The sequence below is a fragment of the Serpula lacrymans genome (assembly GCF_000218685.1).
Source record: "Serpula lacrymans var. lacrymans S7.9 unplaced genomic scaffold SERLAscaffold_3, whole genome shotgun sequence".
Classification (NCBI taxonomy): domain Eukaryota; kingdom Fungi; phylum Basidiomycota; class Agaricomycetes; order Boletales; family Serpulaceae; genus Serpula; species Serpula lacrymans.
In genome coordinates, this window is record NW_006763292.1 from 1,951,088 (window position 1) to 1,968,108 (window position 17,021).

The window sequence follows — 17,021 nt, forward strand, 5'->3', positions numbered from 1 at the left end:
CCAAGGACGCATGAAAAGAATAAGAGAAAAATATGTACTAGCCCACCGCGAGGGTCGAACTCGCAGCCTTCAGATCGCCTAGTCATAAGAGTCTGACGCTCTATCCGATTGAGCTAGGCGGGCCGATATTCGACATCAAAAATGTGACATCATGACCTGAGTGAGCCTGATGGCGATAATTAGTATGTCATTTTTAAGTACAAGTTTTGTTACAGTCGTGCTACAGAACGCAGGATATACATCCAATGGTAGTGCTAATGTTCTCACTGCTTTCTGCTTACTACACGGAACCTAGTATGGTCAACATGGCGGTACAGTGCAAAACATCACCAGTTCAGGCACTTCGAGTTGTGAGGCGCAGGATAATATATCGATGATAGGTCGCAGGTCATCAGACTGTGATAAGGATAAGTCCAAGATAAGCTAGACTGTCTCGTATGTTTTTATGTTGTTTATGTTTTGATCACCGCCCAACAGACCGTCGCTGAGGTACTTGTGCCAGACGATCACCTGCCCGCGACATTGTTGAAGCTGGTGGAGGATGACGCGGTGACGACTGGAACACTTGATCAGCACTTAAGCCCGTAGGTTTGATCACCACTTCAGAAGGCTACATGGAGGATTGCGATGTTGTTTTTTTTGTTCGGAATATACCGCGAGGTATTTGTGCCGAGTCGATCAGCTGCCTTGTCAAACTTGTGAAAGATCATTATAGGAACAACCGTCTTCCTCGATTTGGGCGGGGGTGGTGCGTGTACTGAGGCATGAGCTACTATGGAGACAACTGACTCTTGTCTCCCACCAAGCCTCTCACACACATAACGCGCGACGTCTGCCATCAGAACAACCTGTGGCGTGCTCCCCCCTGTCAGTTGCTGAGGCAAGGTTAAGTTGTGAGGAGGGGTATAAATATCAGGTTACCGGTGGGGCCGAAATCGTAAAACACTTGGCTGGAAAAGGTCGACGAATCAGACGTGGGTTAGTGAATGTTTGGAATGGAGTAACCCGTGTGCTGCGCTCGTGTCGTGTCGCAATACAGGGAATACACTAAACACCGCAGATTGCGGGATTTTATGGTTCTGCATCAGCCTTGTGGCATACTGCAAGGTGACAGGGAGCTGTCAAAGTCAAGAGTGAGCAAAGTTAAGTTGCGAATTGTCTGCTTCCGTGAAACGAGGGACAGTAAATAGTCATGCATAGCCGTGTTCTGTAGCGTATAGTCTATGCATAAGCCTTTTCTCGTTATACGGCGGACTTTCCAAGATCGGGGATGAGTTCGATTGCTCGATCGTTTGATTCCGTAATGTGAAGAAAGGAACGCCGAAAGCGAGTTGTTCAGTGCTGTAATGGTCTGGTTGATCGCAGCCGAGGCTTTCGTTATATAGCATTGTGGTGGCACTGACAGGGAACTGCCAACTCTGACCGCAAGGTTAAGTTGCGAATAGCCTGTTTCCACGTATGATGAGAGTATACTGAAAGCGCAGAAAAAACAGAAAAAAACAAAAAATATTCTCTTCCGTAAAAAGTAGCCTAGTTGATGCCACGAACATTTTCGTTATATTGCGTGGACAGAAAACTGTCAGGTACTAAGCACTGAGCAAAGTTAAGTTAAGCTAATAGAAATGCAGAAAATTCTGGCTTCGTCACTGCGTGAAGGGCGGGTCGAAAAGCGCAACGAAACGGGAAACATTTCCTGTGCTGTAGTGACCTAGTCGATGCCGCAGACCCTTTCGTAATGCTGAGTGGACAGAAACTAAGGAGTCCTGAGCAAAGTTAGGTTATGGAGACTCTTCCGGATCCATCATATGAGGATATGTCGATAGCACAATTAGTCGTTCTGTAGCGGTTTAATTAATGACTGGGTACTTGCGCGTTATACGGCGATGATAACAGATAACAGCCTGGGCTTAAGCAAAGTTAAGTTGCGTAGGATCTTCTGGTTGCACCATAGGACGAAGGGTATGCCGAAAGCGCGAATTGTTGTTCTGCAACGGTGTATTCGACGATTGGGCCCCTGCATTGTAAGGACGATAACAGATAACTGTCAAGCCTTGTGCAAAGTTAAGTTATGGAAACCGTTCGGTTCTCTCTGATACGACGAACAGCATGCCGAGAGCGCAATTGGTTGTTCTGCGGCGGTCTATTCGACGATTGGGTACTTGCGATGCAATGACAGGGTAGCTGTCAACTCTGTGCAAAGTTAAGTTATGTTAGAATCCTTTGGTTCTGTGATACGAGGGGAGGTATACCTAAAAAGCGCACATTAGTGCACCTGTGCAGTTCCATAGCGGCCTAGGTTCGTAACGTATAAGGCCCATCGCAAAGGGAACATTTTTTGCGGTTGACAGAAGAAGGAAAGCTGGGAGTACCATGTTCTTTTTTTGAAGCCATATACGGAAATGCAGCAGATGGCAGGGTCATGGGGAACTGAGATCGTCTGTTATACGAGACTTGCTATTCGCCACTGCTACAAACGCCCATATGTGATTGATCCAATCCTGAATCTTTCACTGATAGTCCCTCAAAAGCCTCATGACACGCATGACATACAGTGGGGGTCAGCCGCATCAGAAAAAAGAAAAGACTACGAACGAAAGCTCCAAACAAGGGATGGGAGAACTGAACTGAGCACGGGTGAGGTGCCAATGGGGACGAGTCGCACAAATATGGGAGTGGAGATATGTGTGACTTGCGCGGATGATGTAGTGTAGTGTTGGGCCCTTTGTTGGTTGTTTTTTCTCGCAATCTAGCTGCGTTTGGTTACGGTTCCTGTACGTACGTGAGTGAATGAGGCACTTCAAAGTGAAAATGTCCATTTTGATTTTCGGCGCTCACCGCAGCTAAAGTAGCTCAGCTGCAGGTGATCTGCGCGCTCAGATGGCTAAAAGGACGCAGCGAAAAAAGCTCAGTGCAAGGACTCCCCTTCATAGCGCTGTGTTGACCAGAACAAGATCGTGCATTGGAGGTATTGCGAGCCTCAGTCTGAGGGGATTTGTTAATGAGCTGGGTTTGTAACGAGGGCAAAGTGAGAAATAAGGAATATTTCAGAGGTGTCAAGACACGTCCAAGAGTACTGTCACGGTCTATTTTCGCCAAGTTATTAAAAAGAGAAGTCCATTTAGGGAAAGGATCTTGTATAACGTAAACACCGTAACCACGTGCTCAACTGCGTTCTGTACCAATGGCATGGAACTTTTTCACCTGCTTTTCAATCTTGATTCTTAACCCGGCTGTTTGATAGTACTTACACCGCAGGCGCCAGTACGGGGGCTTCTGACAAGATATATACCGCAAGAAGTTGATTGGGAAAGGCCCATCCCTCGCCGCCTTTTTTCGCTCTACTAAATCGCAGCTTGCTGTGTTCGAATTTCGGAGCTATGGTGGGTCCGCTCGAACAAATTGCTAGGGATGCACTGACGACGTATGCTTCATAGGTCTTTGTCAACAGCAAAAAGTTCGCTTGGTATGTCCGTTGGGTTATGTTGATCATCGTAGGCGCTGACGACAGTCGTCATCGATCGCAGCGAGTCGTGCATTAAAGGACATCGGTCATCGTCTTGTCATCACACAGAACGTCCCCTATTCGAGGTCAAGAAGAAAGGGCGCCCGGTGTCTCAGTGCGAGACTTGTCGGGAGCTGCGCCAGTCGAGACGAGTGCATTCAAAATGTACATGCAAATCCAAACAGAATGAACCCAAAAGAGTACCTCTCCAGTCATCGTCACAGCCTGACAAGAAACGTTCGTATGATGTTCTACAAAGTGACTATGGGATGGGACGCTAATACGTTTTATTGGTTGTACTAGCTAAACGGTTTATACCCATCGTTCCGTCGCTGCCCAATGGGCTGAAGGATGCACTGCAGTCATCGTCAAGCACTGTGTGCTCGGATTCGAGGCAGCGAGGTAAGCCAGGGATACAATTGGGTGATTCTAAAAGGGTCTCACGTGTGAACGAATGTGTCACTAGTTTCTTCTCTTCTAAATCCATGTCATTGTCAGGATGTGCGGAGATGTCGATGCCGATCTATGGCGCCTGGGCCGAGCACGGCTCAGCATATGGAAGAGGATGTACAGACGGGGTTAGCAACGTTAGCGCAGGCTGCTGCCATGTGCTGTGGGAGTAACGGCGACGTTGTTGGTGGACAGTTGTATTCGAAGAGCACGCAAACGAACGTGAGTAGGGTAGGACGGGAGGACTATGTAGGATGTGGGAGGTGGCAGGATGGAGACGATTATGGAAGGTATTCGCGGAGGGACACATCGAGGTTTAATCTTCCGCCGATCAGTGTGGAAATGATGAGTGGAAGTGAGTATTCGAGTGGGATGCCCGAGTTTTCGGTGATTCCGCCCATCAGCGCGATAACGTCTATAGCGGGCTCTGGATGCACGTGTGGGCTTTTCTGTGCGTGTCCTGGGTGTGTTGAGCATCGGGGAGTTGAGCACGTGTCGAGGGAGCGTGAAGACTGCCCGGATAGATGTGGATCGTGTGTGGACTACTCTGGAGGGATTGAGTTGCCGGGGCAGGGAAGCAGCGGGGGGAGTCGTCTGATGGACGAGTTCTTTGCGCGTGCTGCATCGCTGCCTCGCCCGCCGAGGAATAGGAAGGTGGGGATGGAACTGGACGGGATGAATATGATGGTGTATCCGAACGAGGTGTTCAGGCGGGAAGGAGGGACGGCATTTGGGCTTGTGCAGGTGCCGAAGCTGGAACGTTGCGGAGGGGTGTGTGGCTGTGGGAAAGCATGCGAGGGGTGTTGCAGTGGCCAGACGTCTGGACTGTAGGAAGTGGTGGCTTGTATAAGTACATGTGATGTGTAATGAAATTGGAAAGATGTCCAACGTGTGGTTGCGGTGATGTCATAGGGGTCTGGAATGGTCTGGGCTGTGACGTCACGGTGCTGTGACAGTCATTGGCAGCGTCTGTGATCAGCTCGATTAACAATTTCACTCGACGCTGCCACTCCCAGCCATGGCAGACGACTTCTTCTCTGCTGTTCCCTTCAACGGCGCTGCCTCCGACGTCGAGCCCATCGACTCCTTTGCACAAGCAATCGCAAACAGATTCGGCTCAGGTGATCTCCTCACTGCTCGCCTCGTCAACGACCCACACCGCTCCCCACCCAACACGACGACGACGACGACGACGACTGCCACTCCCGCCCTTCCCCTCCATCTCCCCAACGCCCCCCTCGCAAATCTCTCCATCGCACCCCACCCCTCCTCTCTACCATCATCACCCTCCTTTGCCTCTATCTCCCCTGCCAATCTCACAAACTACATCTCTGACTCGTCAAACCTCATCGTCGACATCCGTCCCCATGCCGCCCATTCTTCAGCTCGCGTCTTCCGCGCCGTCTCCCTCTCCGTTCCTTCCACCCTCCTCAAGCGTCCCCTCTTCTCACTAGAGAAACTCTGCGCCATGTTGCCCTCCCGCTCATCCCGCTCTCGTTTCTCACACTGGCAATCAGCCGCCCGTATCATCGTTTACGACGCTGACTCTTCCAACATCCCTGACAATTCAAACGTCTGCGGTCTCCTCAAGAAATTCAAGAACGAGGGCTTCGCAGGCGACCTCGCCTGGATCCGTGGCGGCTTCCAGGCTGTGTGGCAAGAGCGCAGAGACCTTATCACCACTGATCCACCCTCTCCAGAAGAAGACGACGACGATTCTTCAAAGTCGTCCATTGCCCCAGCTCTCCGCACAAAGCATCTTCCAAAATCTGCCTTTTCCCTCTCCACAACCACTTCCTCATCCGCAAAGTCTTCTGCCCCTCGTCCGTCACACCGGCCCGCTGCAAACCCCTTCTTTGACACCATCCGTCAGAACGTGGAGCTCTCTCAGGGTATCACAGAGCGTATACCTCTCAGGCTCTCCCGCAGAGTCAGGAAACGCATCCATGACCTCCCTTTCCCTTGGCTCCAACAAATCGCCCGCAGAGCAGCTGCTCGCCCATCGCAGTTCGAGTCAGGCTCAGAATCATCCGATGATCTGGCAGATAACGATGCTGATCAGGCGGACGTGGAAGAGGGCGCAGAAACGTTGGCGATGCAGTTTTACAGAATAGAACTTGCAGAGCAGCGCCGTTTGCTTACAGTTATGGAGCATCATTCTCGCGAGAGTGGCGTATCTTCGCAGCAGCAAGACGCTGGCTTCTTGCCGCCTTCAGCTACATTTCCATTTAGCATTACCGCCGGTGTAGAGAAGGGCACAAAAAACAGGTGGGTAGTCCTTTTCACCAAAAAAAAAAAAAAAAAAAAAAACGAAAGTCAGTGCTTGATTAGACAAACGCTGACACTGTTATCATTTTCTATACAGGTATACGCACATCTGGCCTTTCGAACATGCACGAGTAAGGCTACACAGCCGTAAATTCAGACGAAACATAGACGAAGACGACTACGTGAATGCGTCTTATGTCCAACCGCTCGGTACATGCAAGCGGTACATTGCAACTCAAGGCCCCCTTCCTGCAACATTTGTGGACTTTTGGACGTGAGTCTGGATTTCTCTGGTTTGGGAAAATCCACATTGACGTCACTTCTCCCCTTAGTCTCTGTTGGGAGCAGAACGTGCACGTTATCGTCATGCTGACGCGTGAAGTGGAGAATGCTATGGTCAAATGTGGTACGTACTGGACCGACACCGCCTACGGACCGCTCCGTCTGCGACTCGTGTCTTCGTCGCCGGCCCAGAGTCCGGCGGCAGATGCGACAGAAGTGACAGACACTAACCGAGGATTCTTCTTTGCGCTGCGTGAGCCCACACCTCTGCACTCTGCATTCCCCGCCTCTGGTACGGGTGGATCAGCGAGCAAACCCAAGGGTCATACAACAATCAAGCGGGTGTTTGAGTTGACGCATACAGCCTATCCTGATGTGCTACCTAGGCGCGTAACCCACTTGCAGTATTTGGAGTGGCCGGATATGAATGTGCCTGAAGATCCTCGTGGCGTACTTGCGCTCATGAAGGAAGTGGCAGTCGCCGTCGAGGCGAGTTCTCCTGGGCCTAGTCCGGGCAGCTCTCCTGGGGGGCTGGCAAATATCGGTGAAGAGACTGCTGTAGGATTGGATTCCAAATCTGGAATCGCAAAGTTTGCTCTTGGAAAGAAGAGTCCCGTCTTGCTGCACTGCTCTGCTGGGGTAGGCAGGACGGGAGGGTTTATCGCCGTGGATGCGGTACTGGATGCGATTAGGGGTGAGGTGAAGAAGATGAGAGCAGGAAAGCTCTCGAGCGAAGCTGCGAGGCGAAGTGAAGAAAATATGGACGTGGATGAGCCGGAAGATGCTTCGACAGTACCAAGCGAACAATGCCTCACAGAAGCTCGCTCACAGATACTTGGCACTGTGCCTTTGCAAGTCTCGGCTGGTGATGGAAAGAAACGACGCACAAGGGCATCTGGCAAGGATGTGGAAGGAAAAGGGTTAGTTGTTCACGTACCTTTTGCTGGATGGGGAGATTCGGCGAAGACTCCTCATGGGGATGCTGCAAAAGATGGAGACGAGATGAACGTGGACGAAAGTCCTGACCAGGTGGACTTGGATGCAAGTGGAGCAGGAGCTGGTTGGGGCTCGAACCCTTCTACGAGAGAATGGGCAGAGCGTGTGTCAGATCAGACAGGCCTTGGTGGTCCTTTTGAGACGCATGGATCAGGATCTGCGTCAGGATCATCATCAGATTTGTCATTGCCGCTTGGACAAGGATCCGCCAAGCCTGTACCAGCAACTATAAGGTCAAGACGTATGTCACCGCCTCATGCCAGTTACCAAACGGTATCGCGATTAGGATCGCTTTCGTTATCTCCTCCCCGTCGTACACATTCCCCACCACACTACCCGCTTTCTCTCTCTCAGCTCCCGATTTTGCCTCGTGTTGAAAAAACCGGGTCGCCGTCTTCAAGCAGTAATCCGTCTGCGCTGAACTCGGCCGATGATTCCGTTGGAAGTGGGTCTGGAGGGGGTAGTGCGTCGGGGTCAGGTTCAGGAGTGGTTTCTGCGTCTGGATCTGGATCTGGGCTAGGGAGCGCAGCTGGATCAGGTTCTGGGCTGGGAAGTGGTAGCAGAGCGGGTTCTGGGCTTGGTAGTGGTTCAGGAAAAGCGTCAGCATCAGGCAGGAGCGCGTCGAGCATAGGAATTCCCCCTAGCTCTATATCAGCCTCAAATTCTGGTTCTGGTGGTGGTTCAATATCAGCGTCGATCTCGGGCTCTGGGTCTACGTCGGGCTCTGGATTCAATTCAGGAACGGGATCAGGATCGATGTCTGGCTCAGGGGTGACGGGTCTGTTGAGGGCCCGCATGCGTGATTCGTCCGCCACGTCTCTTTCGAATATATCGGGGAGCTCGGGCGAGGCTCGGGTGCACACCAAGGTTCCAGCTCAGGTGCCTGTCGTGCTGCGTGAACCATCCGCTATACGCATCAGCCATGACGCACCTTCTGGATTGAGCATGAAGGGATATTTTAGTGAGAATGTAGGAATGGATGTAGATGGAGACAAATCACCGAGGAGCTTTTCCGCCCCTTTGGGTGATTCGAACGAGGGGCAGAGTGGCGATATAGGCCTGCTTGCCCAGACGACTCACTCAGTACACTATCCCCATCGCATTGGCGCTTCGCCGGTGGCGAGTCTTTCTACGCCCATGCTTGCTGCGCCTGTCGTCCCCGGTGGAGTCACGTTCTTTTTGAACCGGGAAAAAGCAGAAATGTCGGCACCAATGTCGCGAAGTGCTTCCAAATCCAGTTCTGATTCCAATCTTTCGTCGCACCCGGTTTCGACACCGTTTTCGAATGTGCAGACGGGATCTGATAAGGTGTCGAGCTTGGCGAGTCCACCACCTCCGTCGTCTGCGCCATTGTCGCAGCGGTCGTCTGTGCCACCCTCACGTGGATCTCCGTTGGTTGTGGCACCAAGTGGTTTGGAGAGTGAGAGTGTTGTCGATAGCGGAGAACCAAACCCAGAGAGTAGTGGGCAAGTGTCTGCTCAGACAGCGAGCAGCAGTTCATCCGGTGATGCAGACAAGAGCGGAAACGGAAATAACAGTGGAAGCGGTAGTGGCAAAGCAGAAGTTAGCAATAACACAAGCAGCAGCACCGTGAAGCTCCCTGGAGAGGACAGCACCGGAACGAGCTTATCCGATCCGTCAAAATTGTCGATGAAGTTGAAAAATGAGGTTATTAAGGAGCAAACGGAGCCATCGATCGACGCGACACCTCAAAAAGAAGAGGCGCCCACAAATGAACCATCACCTCCAGAAGGCGACAGACGTGCTGCAGGACATTCTGTTATAGATTATAAGCTCCCACGCGCTCTACATAGCGATCTTTCGCCCCCCCTTTTATCGTCGTTTGATGATCCTATTTGGACGGTCGTGCTGGATATGCGTGAACAGCGTATGAGTTTGTGTCAAAGTCTTCGGCAGTATGTATTTGTGCATGCAGCTGTCATCGAAGGGGCTTTGATGGTCATGGACGAAGAGAGGGGATTGTGGGGCAGCGGAAGTGAGGGTAGTCCTGGGGCGAGCGTGGGAGGGAGTGAAGGACGAAGGTCAGATGTAGAAGACATACCGGGCAGAGGCGCATATTTCCCTGCTGAAAGCAGCATGGAAATTAGTGCTGTCGGCAAATCAGATTCTTATCAAGGTCGAACACACTCGGTATCTGGCGTTTTTTCTGGCGGCATGGTCAGTGGTGCGAGTAGTGTTAGTGGTGGTGGTGGTGGTAAAAAAGGACCTCCAGCATCAGCTTCGTCCTCGTCAGGGCTGTCCTCGTCGCCGTCGAAGGGGAAACGCGTCGCAAGTCCCACCGAGCTGCTAAAAGAAGATAAAGCTGGTGAAGTTTCGCTCGCGAAACGTCCCAGTATTAAACGAAAACCCGGCAGCAGTGATGGCAAACTACTCACGTTTGACACCGGCGCAGAGTTGGCGACAGGTATTCTGAGTGGAGCTAGTGGGGTGTCTAGAGCAACGCCAGGAAGTGGTGGATCGGTTGTTAAGAGCACGACAATGACCGGTGGACCAATGGCACCAGAGAGGGACAGTGGACCATCTGGCACTGCGAGGTAGCGATCGCGTCGATTTCACCCGCCGCGAGGCTCGTCCCGTGCTTTTATGCAAGATCGCGGGCAGTCCTCGCTTTTTGCGATCTATGACCTCATTTAATCTTCTCCTTCTGTTTCGAAACATGCCTCCCTTTCTCTCCACTCTCGCGCCCCGTATTTGGTTGTCCTCGTTTCCTCCTAAATCTCAATTAGACAATCATGCTCCACTCGTTTACCACGGCATCGCCTCTACAGACCCGCGAGTTTAGCGACCGTTCAATTGGTAGCGCCTGCGGAACTGGGTCCTCAATTGTTAATCGCTTTCCACGGACTTTGAATTGTGCTGTGATCTGTATGTGATATAAATTTTAAATGCTGGCTTCCAGCGTCAATTACTTACGCTATCCCCCAATTTCTTGGAGAGGCCCATCTGTGTTATGTTCCTTGCTCGCGCCATTTGTTGATTTTCTTCCCATGCGTCTGGTCTTGCCTCTTTCGAAGGCCTGTATTCATTCAGCAACTTTTTCTCGCTTCCGACTTACATGCATTACCATCATCTATTTGTTCGGTTTTTCATAGCGTCTTTGTATTTATTCCCTCACGCGGAACACATCATGCACTTAACCACCCAAAAGACCGAATTGAGTGTAGCTACATACAACACCACCTCGATATTCAACACGTCTTCTTGCAGTACATATCGCTTGTTTGTTCTCGTGCCCACTCGCTTCGCCGGAACCAGTGTCTGTCAGCCCCAATTCGAATATGGGGTGGCAAACACAGGAGCATTTATGTAAATTAGCTCCACACTTTGATTTTCCGTTCTACCACACTTGCTATGTTTATTCAAGGATGACGTCGTCATCAGATAGTACCTCTGGGAAAGGAATGTTGTGTAATGAGAAGAGAAGGTAGGTACAGGACTAATCACTCAGTACCACAATGCTCAGGCCTCAGGCCTCGGACTTGCATGCGGAAAACTTCATCCTGCTGGTTAGCGCGCTCAAGTGTAAACTCGTATTTCAGCTCATTTGAACAACTTTGCCTTAACATACAAAAAAAACAAGATAGTAGTAAGGGCAATGTACCACTTGGCAGAGTGTGGGTGTGGGCCAGCCTTATCGCGCGAGCTCCACCCCAACATTAGAACAATTCTCGTCACGGTTGACCTGCGCCATCGAGGAATCACGAGTGCCTGGCTCAGAGCTCGATCCCCCTCTCAAGAACCACATCTCGGGTACCAGAAATAAGAACTAACCGGCAAAAATAGCGGGTTTTAAGAAAGGAAAATCTGATAAGCCAAGTTTGTAGGATGCGGGCGTTCCACGGCGATGGACTACTACAATGTGTTCCTCTAGACACGAGACATACGTCTTGATGCCCCGAGGTACGACACTTTTTACGACTGCTGGGATGAAGCAGCACTACCGCCAGTTCCAGTATCCAACGTTGATGTCCTGGTATCAGTGAAATAAAATATAACAAAACGGCTTGGATAACAGAAATATGTGCACATAACCCCAAAAGGGAGTAAAAGGTACTGGGTATTTACGTTTTAATCATAATCACCAGCAAATCAGAGAGGGAACGATAGAATATTATAGACACACGCTTGTAGTACATAATCATAGCAGTATGTGGTAGTAGGATTGCTTGTAGGCCCTTGTAAGACGTAAGGAAGCCTGGTAGTCAGCATCATTAATAAAAAGTAGTCGAAGGCATTCTATGAACGATGGTTACGGAGCATAAGATGATATTCTTCACCTTTGTAGGAGTACACGTTTTGGGGAGGTCATGAAAACGTGTATCATCGTAGTCCCACAATAATTCTCACCTCGATTACTTTTGCCTTAGTTTGCTAAGCCCATTCTTGATTTGAGATGGTGCGGCTTTAGTGGCGAATTTCCTGTAGGTCGACCTCTGATTTCCGCCATTCCTTGGCAGGTTTATCTGCCTTCTTCTAGAACACTACAGGATGACGAATGTTGTGGTCCTTTCAAGTTGGTATACCCTTTCCTGTGGAAGGACAAATCGATTGTATCAGACGTGCATAGTAGTATAGTAAGCCAATACCTTCGCCGCCATCCCTCGAGGTTTTCCGGTGGACAGCATCAAAATTGCGCCAAGGTGGGAATAGAGAGCTCTGACACTGTAGGCCTTCAACGCGAGGAAACATCCGTTTGTAAAATATAAAACACGATGAGAAGGTAGTTTCGAGTATATCCTGGTGTCATCGGCGGTAATCACGATCAAATATCGCATCGGCCAGTTTCTCCTACTCCTTCCACCAATGCCGACAAAAAAAAATACAGATTTTTTTGACCGCGCAGCATAAACTTTGAAGGTGAGTCGTCAATGAATCGGATGGGATGATTTTGAGCTGGTGTGAAGCACGAAAACGAAGGTGAGTTAGTACTGCCTATATGAAAAAAGAAATTATCTAGCTGTGTTGAATGGTCAGGACAAAGGTCGGAAATAAAGCGCTCGTGACGCTAGGATCGTATTGAAATAAACACTGAAAAAAAAAACAAGTGAGTGATAAGTAAAACTACTAAAAACATAAAGGCGAATAAAACAACTAGCCCACCGCGAGGGTCGAACTCGCAGCCTTCAGATCGCCTAGTCATAAGAGTCTGACGCTCTATCCGATTGAGCTAGGCGGGCAATGAATAGCACGTGCCCATCGGCGGTAACGGCGAGAAATCCAGGAAAAGGTTGGGACAGGGGTTAAAGACCTTTTTTACATAACAATCCATGAGCTTGGCGTCCCCAGAAATTCAGATGAACAAGGTCGCCGTCCAATTACATCCACAAGTCTTTCTTGCAATTGTTCTACAAAAACAGTACCATTTTCTTCATTTAATTTTCCAACCCACGCTCCTTTCGATACCATGCGCACATCCGTGCTTGCAGTAGTTGGTGCCTTGGTAGCCAGCGTACAGGCAATTCAGAAAGTCACTCGGTCAGGACGATATTTGTACACTCAGGACGGAAATAGATTTTATATCAAGGGTGTTGCCTACCAAGAACAAGGTATGGTTTTGACTCGTACAGCAAGAGCAAGACGTCAATCTGATGTTGATTGACAGGCGCGGTAGTCGCTGACCCGAACAACCCATTTCTCGAGCCTTCAAACTATATCGACCCTTTGGCAAATGGAACGGTCTGCCAGCGTGATTTACCTTACTTGCAACAGCTTGGTGTCAATGCTGTCCGTGCGTATAGCGTGAATGCGTCCTTGAACCACGATACTTGCATGAAAATGTTAAGTAATGCGGGCATATATACTATGTGAGCAAATGTTTGATATGTATTGCTTCGTGGATTGACTGATTATCTTATATGTACTCGTCAGTATCGACCTTTCTCTACCCGTGAATGGTTCTCTTGACCGGAACTCTCCGTCGTGGACGACGAACCTACTGGATTTATACATTGAGACCATTGACTCATTTTCGGGTTATGACAACGTTTTAGCTTATAATGTCGGAAATGAAGTGGTCATCGCTGCAAACGGAACTGGCGCGGCCGCGTATGTGAAGGCTGCTGCCCGCGATGTCAAAGCCTACCTGTAAGTTTTCAGTCTCCACTAGGACACCTGAAATGATCATTGTGAATGCCTTTTTATTTTAGCAATTCTAAAAAGTCATCTTCTCTTGTTGGATACGCGTCTATCGATGGAGACGCTACGTGGCTCGACCCTCTCGCGAACTATCTTTCTTGTGATCCCTCTGGTTCCAACTCGGGGTCTGCTGCTATTGATCTATACGGGCTTAACAATTAGTAAGCTTTTGTACAAGGATTAATTCAGTCAAATCTGATAACGGACTCAGCCAATGGTGTGGAAATTCGACGTTTCAATCATCGTATGCAGGCACCGAAGGCCAGTTCGCAGGCTATAATGTCCCCGCTTATTTCAGTGAATTTGGCTGCATTACATCGCCACCTCGCCTTTGGACGGAGGTAGGCGCACTCTACAGCTCCCAAATGTCGGACGTTTGGTCTGGAGGCGTGGCTTTTTCTTATTTCCCTGCTCAAAGTGCGCAAGGACAGTTTGGCATGGTGACTATCTCTGCAGATGGGAGTACAGTGTTTGTCAACAACGACTTCACAAGTTTAAAGACCCAGTACGGTTCGGTCACACCACCGAACATACCTACTCAGAGTAGCGCTGGTTCTACGGCCTACCCCTCCTGCCCTCAGCCGAATTCTTCATTTGTTGCTTCCAACCACTTGCCTCCCACCCCGAACTTGGCGGCTTGTCAGTGTTTACAAGATCATCTTAGCTGCCAATTTACGCCGCAGACACAGAATTACTCGGGTATTGTTGGACCTCTACTTGACTATGCTTGCAGTTTGGTGGGGCAAGCAGGCGGAAATTGCCTTGCTTTAGCTGGTAATGGCACTACGGGGTCATACGGTCCAATTTCAGGTTGTGATCCATGTAGGTCATAGTTATAGGATGCTGTTCTGAGGGGCTCGAAGCTAACATCGCTTTTCCTCACATCGCTTTTCCTCTAGCCGTCATGCTGTCATACGTTATGAGTGAGTACTACCTGGGCACGAACCTGAATCCCCAATCATGCAGCTTTGCGGGTAACGGGACTATTAACCACAATGCGCCATCGAGTGCAAGCGCTGCAAATGCGGCTGCATCCTCGTGCCTTTCCAGTGCTACGGGTACTTTCACACCACAAGCTCCAAGTAGTGGTGGTTCTTCTGGAGGGTCTTCTAAGGGCTCAGGGTCCTCAAACGGTGCTTCCGTCGCCTCGAGTGATGCGAAGGCGGTATATTATGTAGGCGTAATGCTTGCTGTCGGGTTTGCGAGCGGGATGTGGACTCTTACTTGAATGGCAGACGCTTTTGTGGTTTTGGAGAATCGGACCATCGTATTTATTATTCCAGATTGGACATGGGCTCAAAGTTCACACTGACTTTCGTTTTGTACGACATTCTTCGGATTTTACTATGACTTAGTTACATTATCTACCATTGGTTTGATGAGTAAATACATTACAGTTCGGCGGTCAATCTACCACTAGTACACGCTTTTTCCTTTTCCTTCAATTGAGTTGTCATTCAAAGAGTCATTTCGGGAGTAAACGCACAGGCCACGGCCGTGGTCGGAGTTTAATTTTGTATTTTTTAGCTGGATATGCCCCTGAGCAGTTGCTTTTAAACTAGGACGTGTCATTCTTGCAGACTTTTTCGTTTCTTGCATCTTTCAAGTCATGGCTGCCTCTCCAAATGCAGCAGATAGAGGACAACCGCAGACAAATGACGGCTGGGGCTCTGCAGACGGCGAGCAAGGCTTTGATTCTATGATGGGTCCCGCAGGCAGCACCGAGCCGTCCAACGGAGCGCCATTGTCTCCAGATGGCCCCGAAGCTAGTCAGACTCCCGAAATTCAAGAGTATCATCGCGGCTCTAGTGTGGGCGACAATAGCAATAGCAATTCTTGTGGTAAAAACGATTCTGGTCATCGCGAAAAGCAAGCCAAGGTGCTTAGGTTCTCTCCTCTTATTCAATTCTGTTGTCTTGCCTCCCTATCTCTCTCCCGCCTCCGGAGCGTGCTGTGTGCGAAATTCTGCTATGGCTTGTGGCACTGGGTATCGTTCTCAGTGGTGCATTAAGCTATGTGCTGTCCGTCCGTCGTCGGTCTGTCTCTGGCAAATATGCACATCTGCATGGTCCTTTATGCTTGCTACGTGCTGGAAGGCTGGTCGGAAATCCTACTTTTTATGAAAATCTCTATCGTTTTGTCTGGACTGGTGTTTACATTACCCTGTGCAGCCGAACAAAGTCTATGTGGGTGGTCTACCAGAACATACACGACAAGAAGACCTGCGAAGTTGCTTTGGAAAAATTGGGAGCATCGTTAACGTTGAACTCAAGTACGCCACTCCTTTCAACATCATTATTTTGAGTCTCAATTTGCTGGCTTTTTGAAATCTAGAGTTGGTTACGGCTTTGTCGTAAGTTTGTTTACCTGTTTTCACAAGTGCCAGGCCTTTTGACACTCGCTTTCATGCAGGAGTTTGATACAAAAGATGCCGCCGAAGAAAGTGTAGCCAAATACAACGAAGGTCATTTCATGGGAAATAAAATTCGCGTGGAAATTTCTCATGGGGGTGGGCGGACTTCAAAGCACTCTGGTGATCCTGGGGCGTGTTTCAAATGTGGGCAGACAGGTCATTGGGCTAGGTAGGTAGTACTATCATGAACCTTATAAAAGCTTAAACATCGATTTGAGTAGAGAGTGCCCTAACCATACTGTTGCGCCGTGAGTTCCTTCGTTTCTTTAGTTATTCGTCCATGAGCTGAGTTGCGACTGGTCTATCAAAAGGCAACGCCGGCCAGCTCATCCCAATGATGCGTCTTTGATTGATCGCATGCATCCTCCTCGAGATTATTTACCTCCACCCAGAGACTATCCCCCTTTCCGAGACGATCCTAGTCCTGGTCGCTTTCCATCATCTAGGGACGTACGGTATGGCTATGACTACCCTCCAATTCCACCTCCTGGTCGCGACTATCGAAGACCACCATCGCCTCCTAGGGCTTTGAGAGAATATCCTGTGTGTCCACCCCTGGTGCGGTCCGCCCATGAATACGACGACTACAGAATGAGAGGTCCTCCACCTCCGCTCGCCCGTTATGACCGTCCTAGCTATTATCCTTCTGAAAGAGATTTGGGATACCCTACACGTGGTGTTATGCCTCCTCCGCCTCGAGACTACTATGATCGTTATGATAGGAGGCCTCCTGTTCCGGATGACAAGTATTCATCGTATCCGCCGCCGGGATCAAAACCCAGAACGCCACCTGGTGGTCCTCCACCCATTCGTGGTCGAGATGACTACGGCGGACCTCATCGGTACGTCTCGCTGAATCGTGAGCATTATGTACCTTTTAACACATAAAATAGCGATCATGTCCCTGAGGGCCGCGGAAGACACAGTCCGCCTCTACGTTATGCTGATTATGCC

At 49.7% G+C, this 17,021-nt stretch overlaps 3 protein-coding genes across 3 annotated transcripts; all 3 read left to right on the forward strand.

Annotated features, from left to right (window-relative positions):
- Positions 1 to 208: 208 nt before the first annotated feature.
- SERLADRAFT_458998 (uncharacterized protein) lies at positions 209 to 1,075 on the forward strand (the record flags this gene model as incomplete). The annotated part of the gene is made up of 4 exons (XM_007314655.1): positions 209 to 418; positions 478 to 660; positions 706 to 748; positions 807 to 1,075. 3 exons carry the CDS (start codon positions 628 to 630, stop codon positions 1,049 to 1,051), a joined length of 321 nt encoding a protein of 106 aa, XP_007314717.1.
- Positions 1,076 to 3,283: 2,208 nt separating this feature from the next.
- On the forward strand, positions 3,284 to 4,836 carry SERLADRAFT_459002 (uncharacterized protein; the record flags this gene model as incomplete). The annotated part of the gene is made up of 5 exons (XM_007314656.1): positions 3,284 to 3,380; positions 3,435 to 3,463; positions 3,525 to 3,739; positions 3,806 to 3,904; positions 3,969 to 4,836. The coding sequence occupies 5 exons, from the start codon at positions 3,378 to 3,380 to the stop codon at positions 4,781 to 4,783; spliced, it is 1,161 nt and encodes a 386-aa protein (XP_007314718.1).
- Positions 4,837 to 12,838: 8,002 nt separating this feature from the next.
- Positions 12,839 to 15,061, forward strand: SERLADRAFT_359846 (glycoside hydrolase family 72 protein; the record flags this gene model as incomplete). Its single annotated transcript, XM_007314657.1, has 6 exons — positions 12,839 to 13,065; positions 13,122 to 13,323; positions 13,388 to 13,603; positions 13,666 to 13,815; positions 13,866 to 14,476; positions 14,554 to 15,061. 6 exons carry the CDS (start codon positions 12,924 to 12,926, stop codon positions 14,880 to 14,882), a joined length of 1,650 nt encoding a protein of 549 aa, XP_007314719.1.
- Positions 15,062 to 17,021: the final 1,960 nt, after the last annotated feature.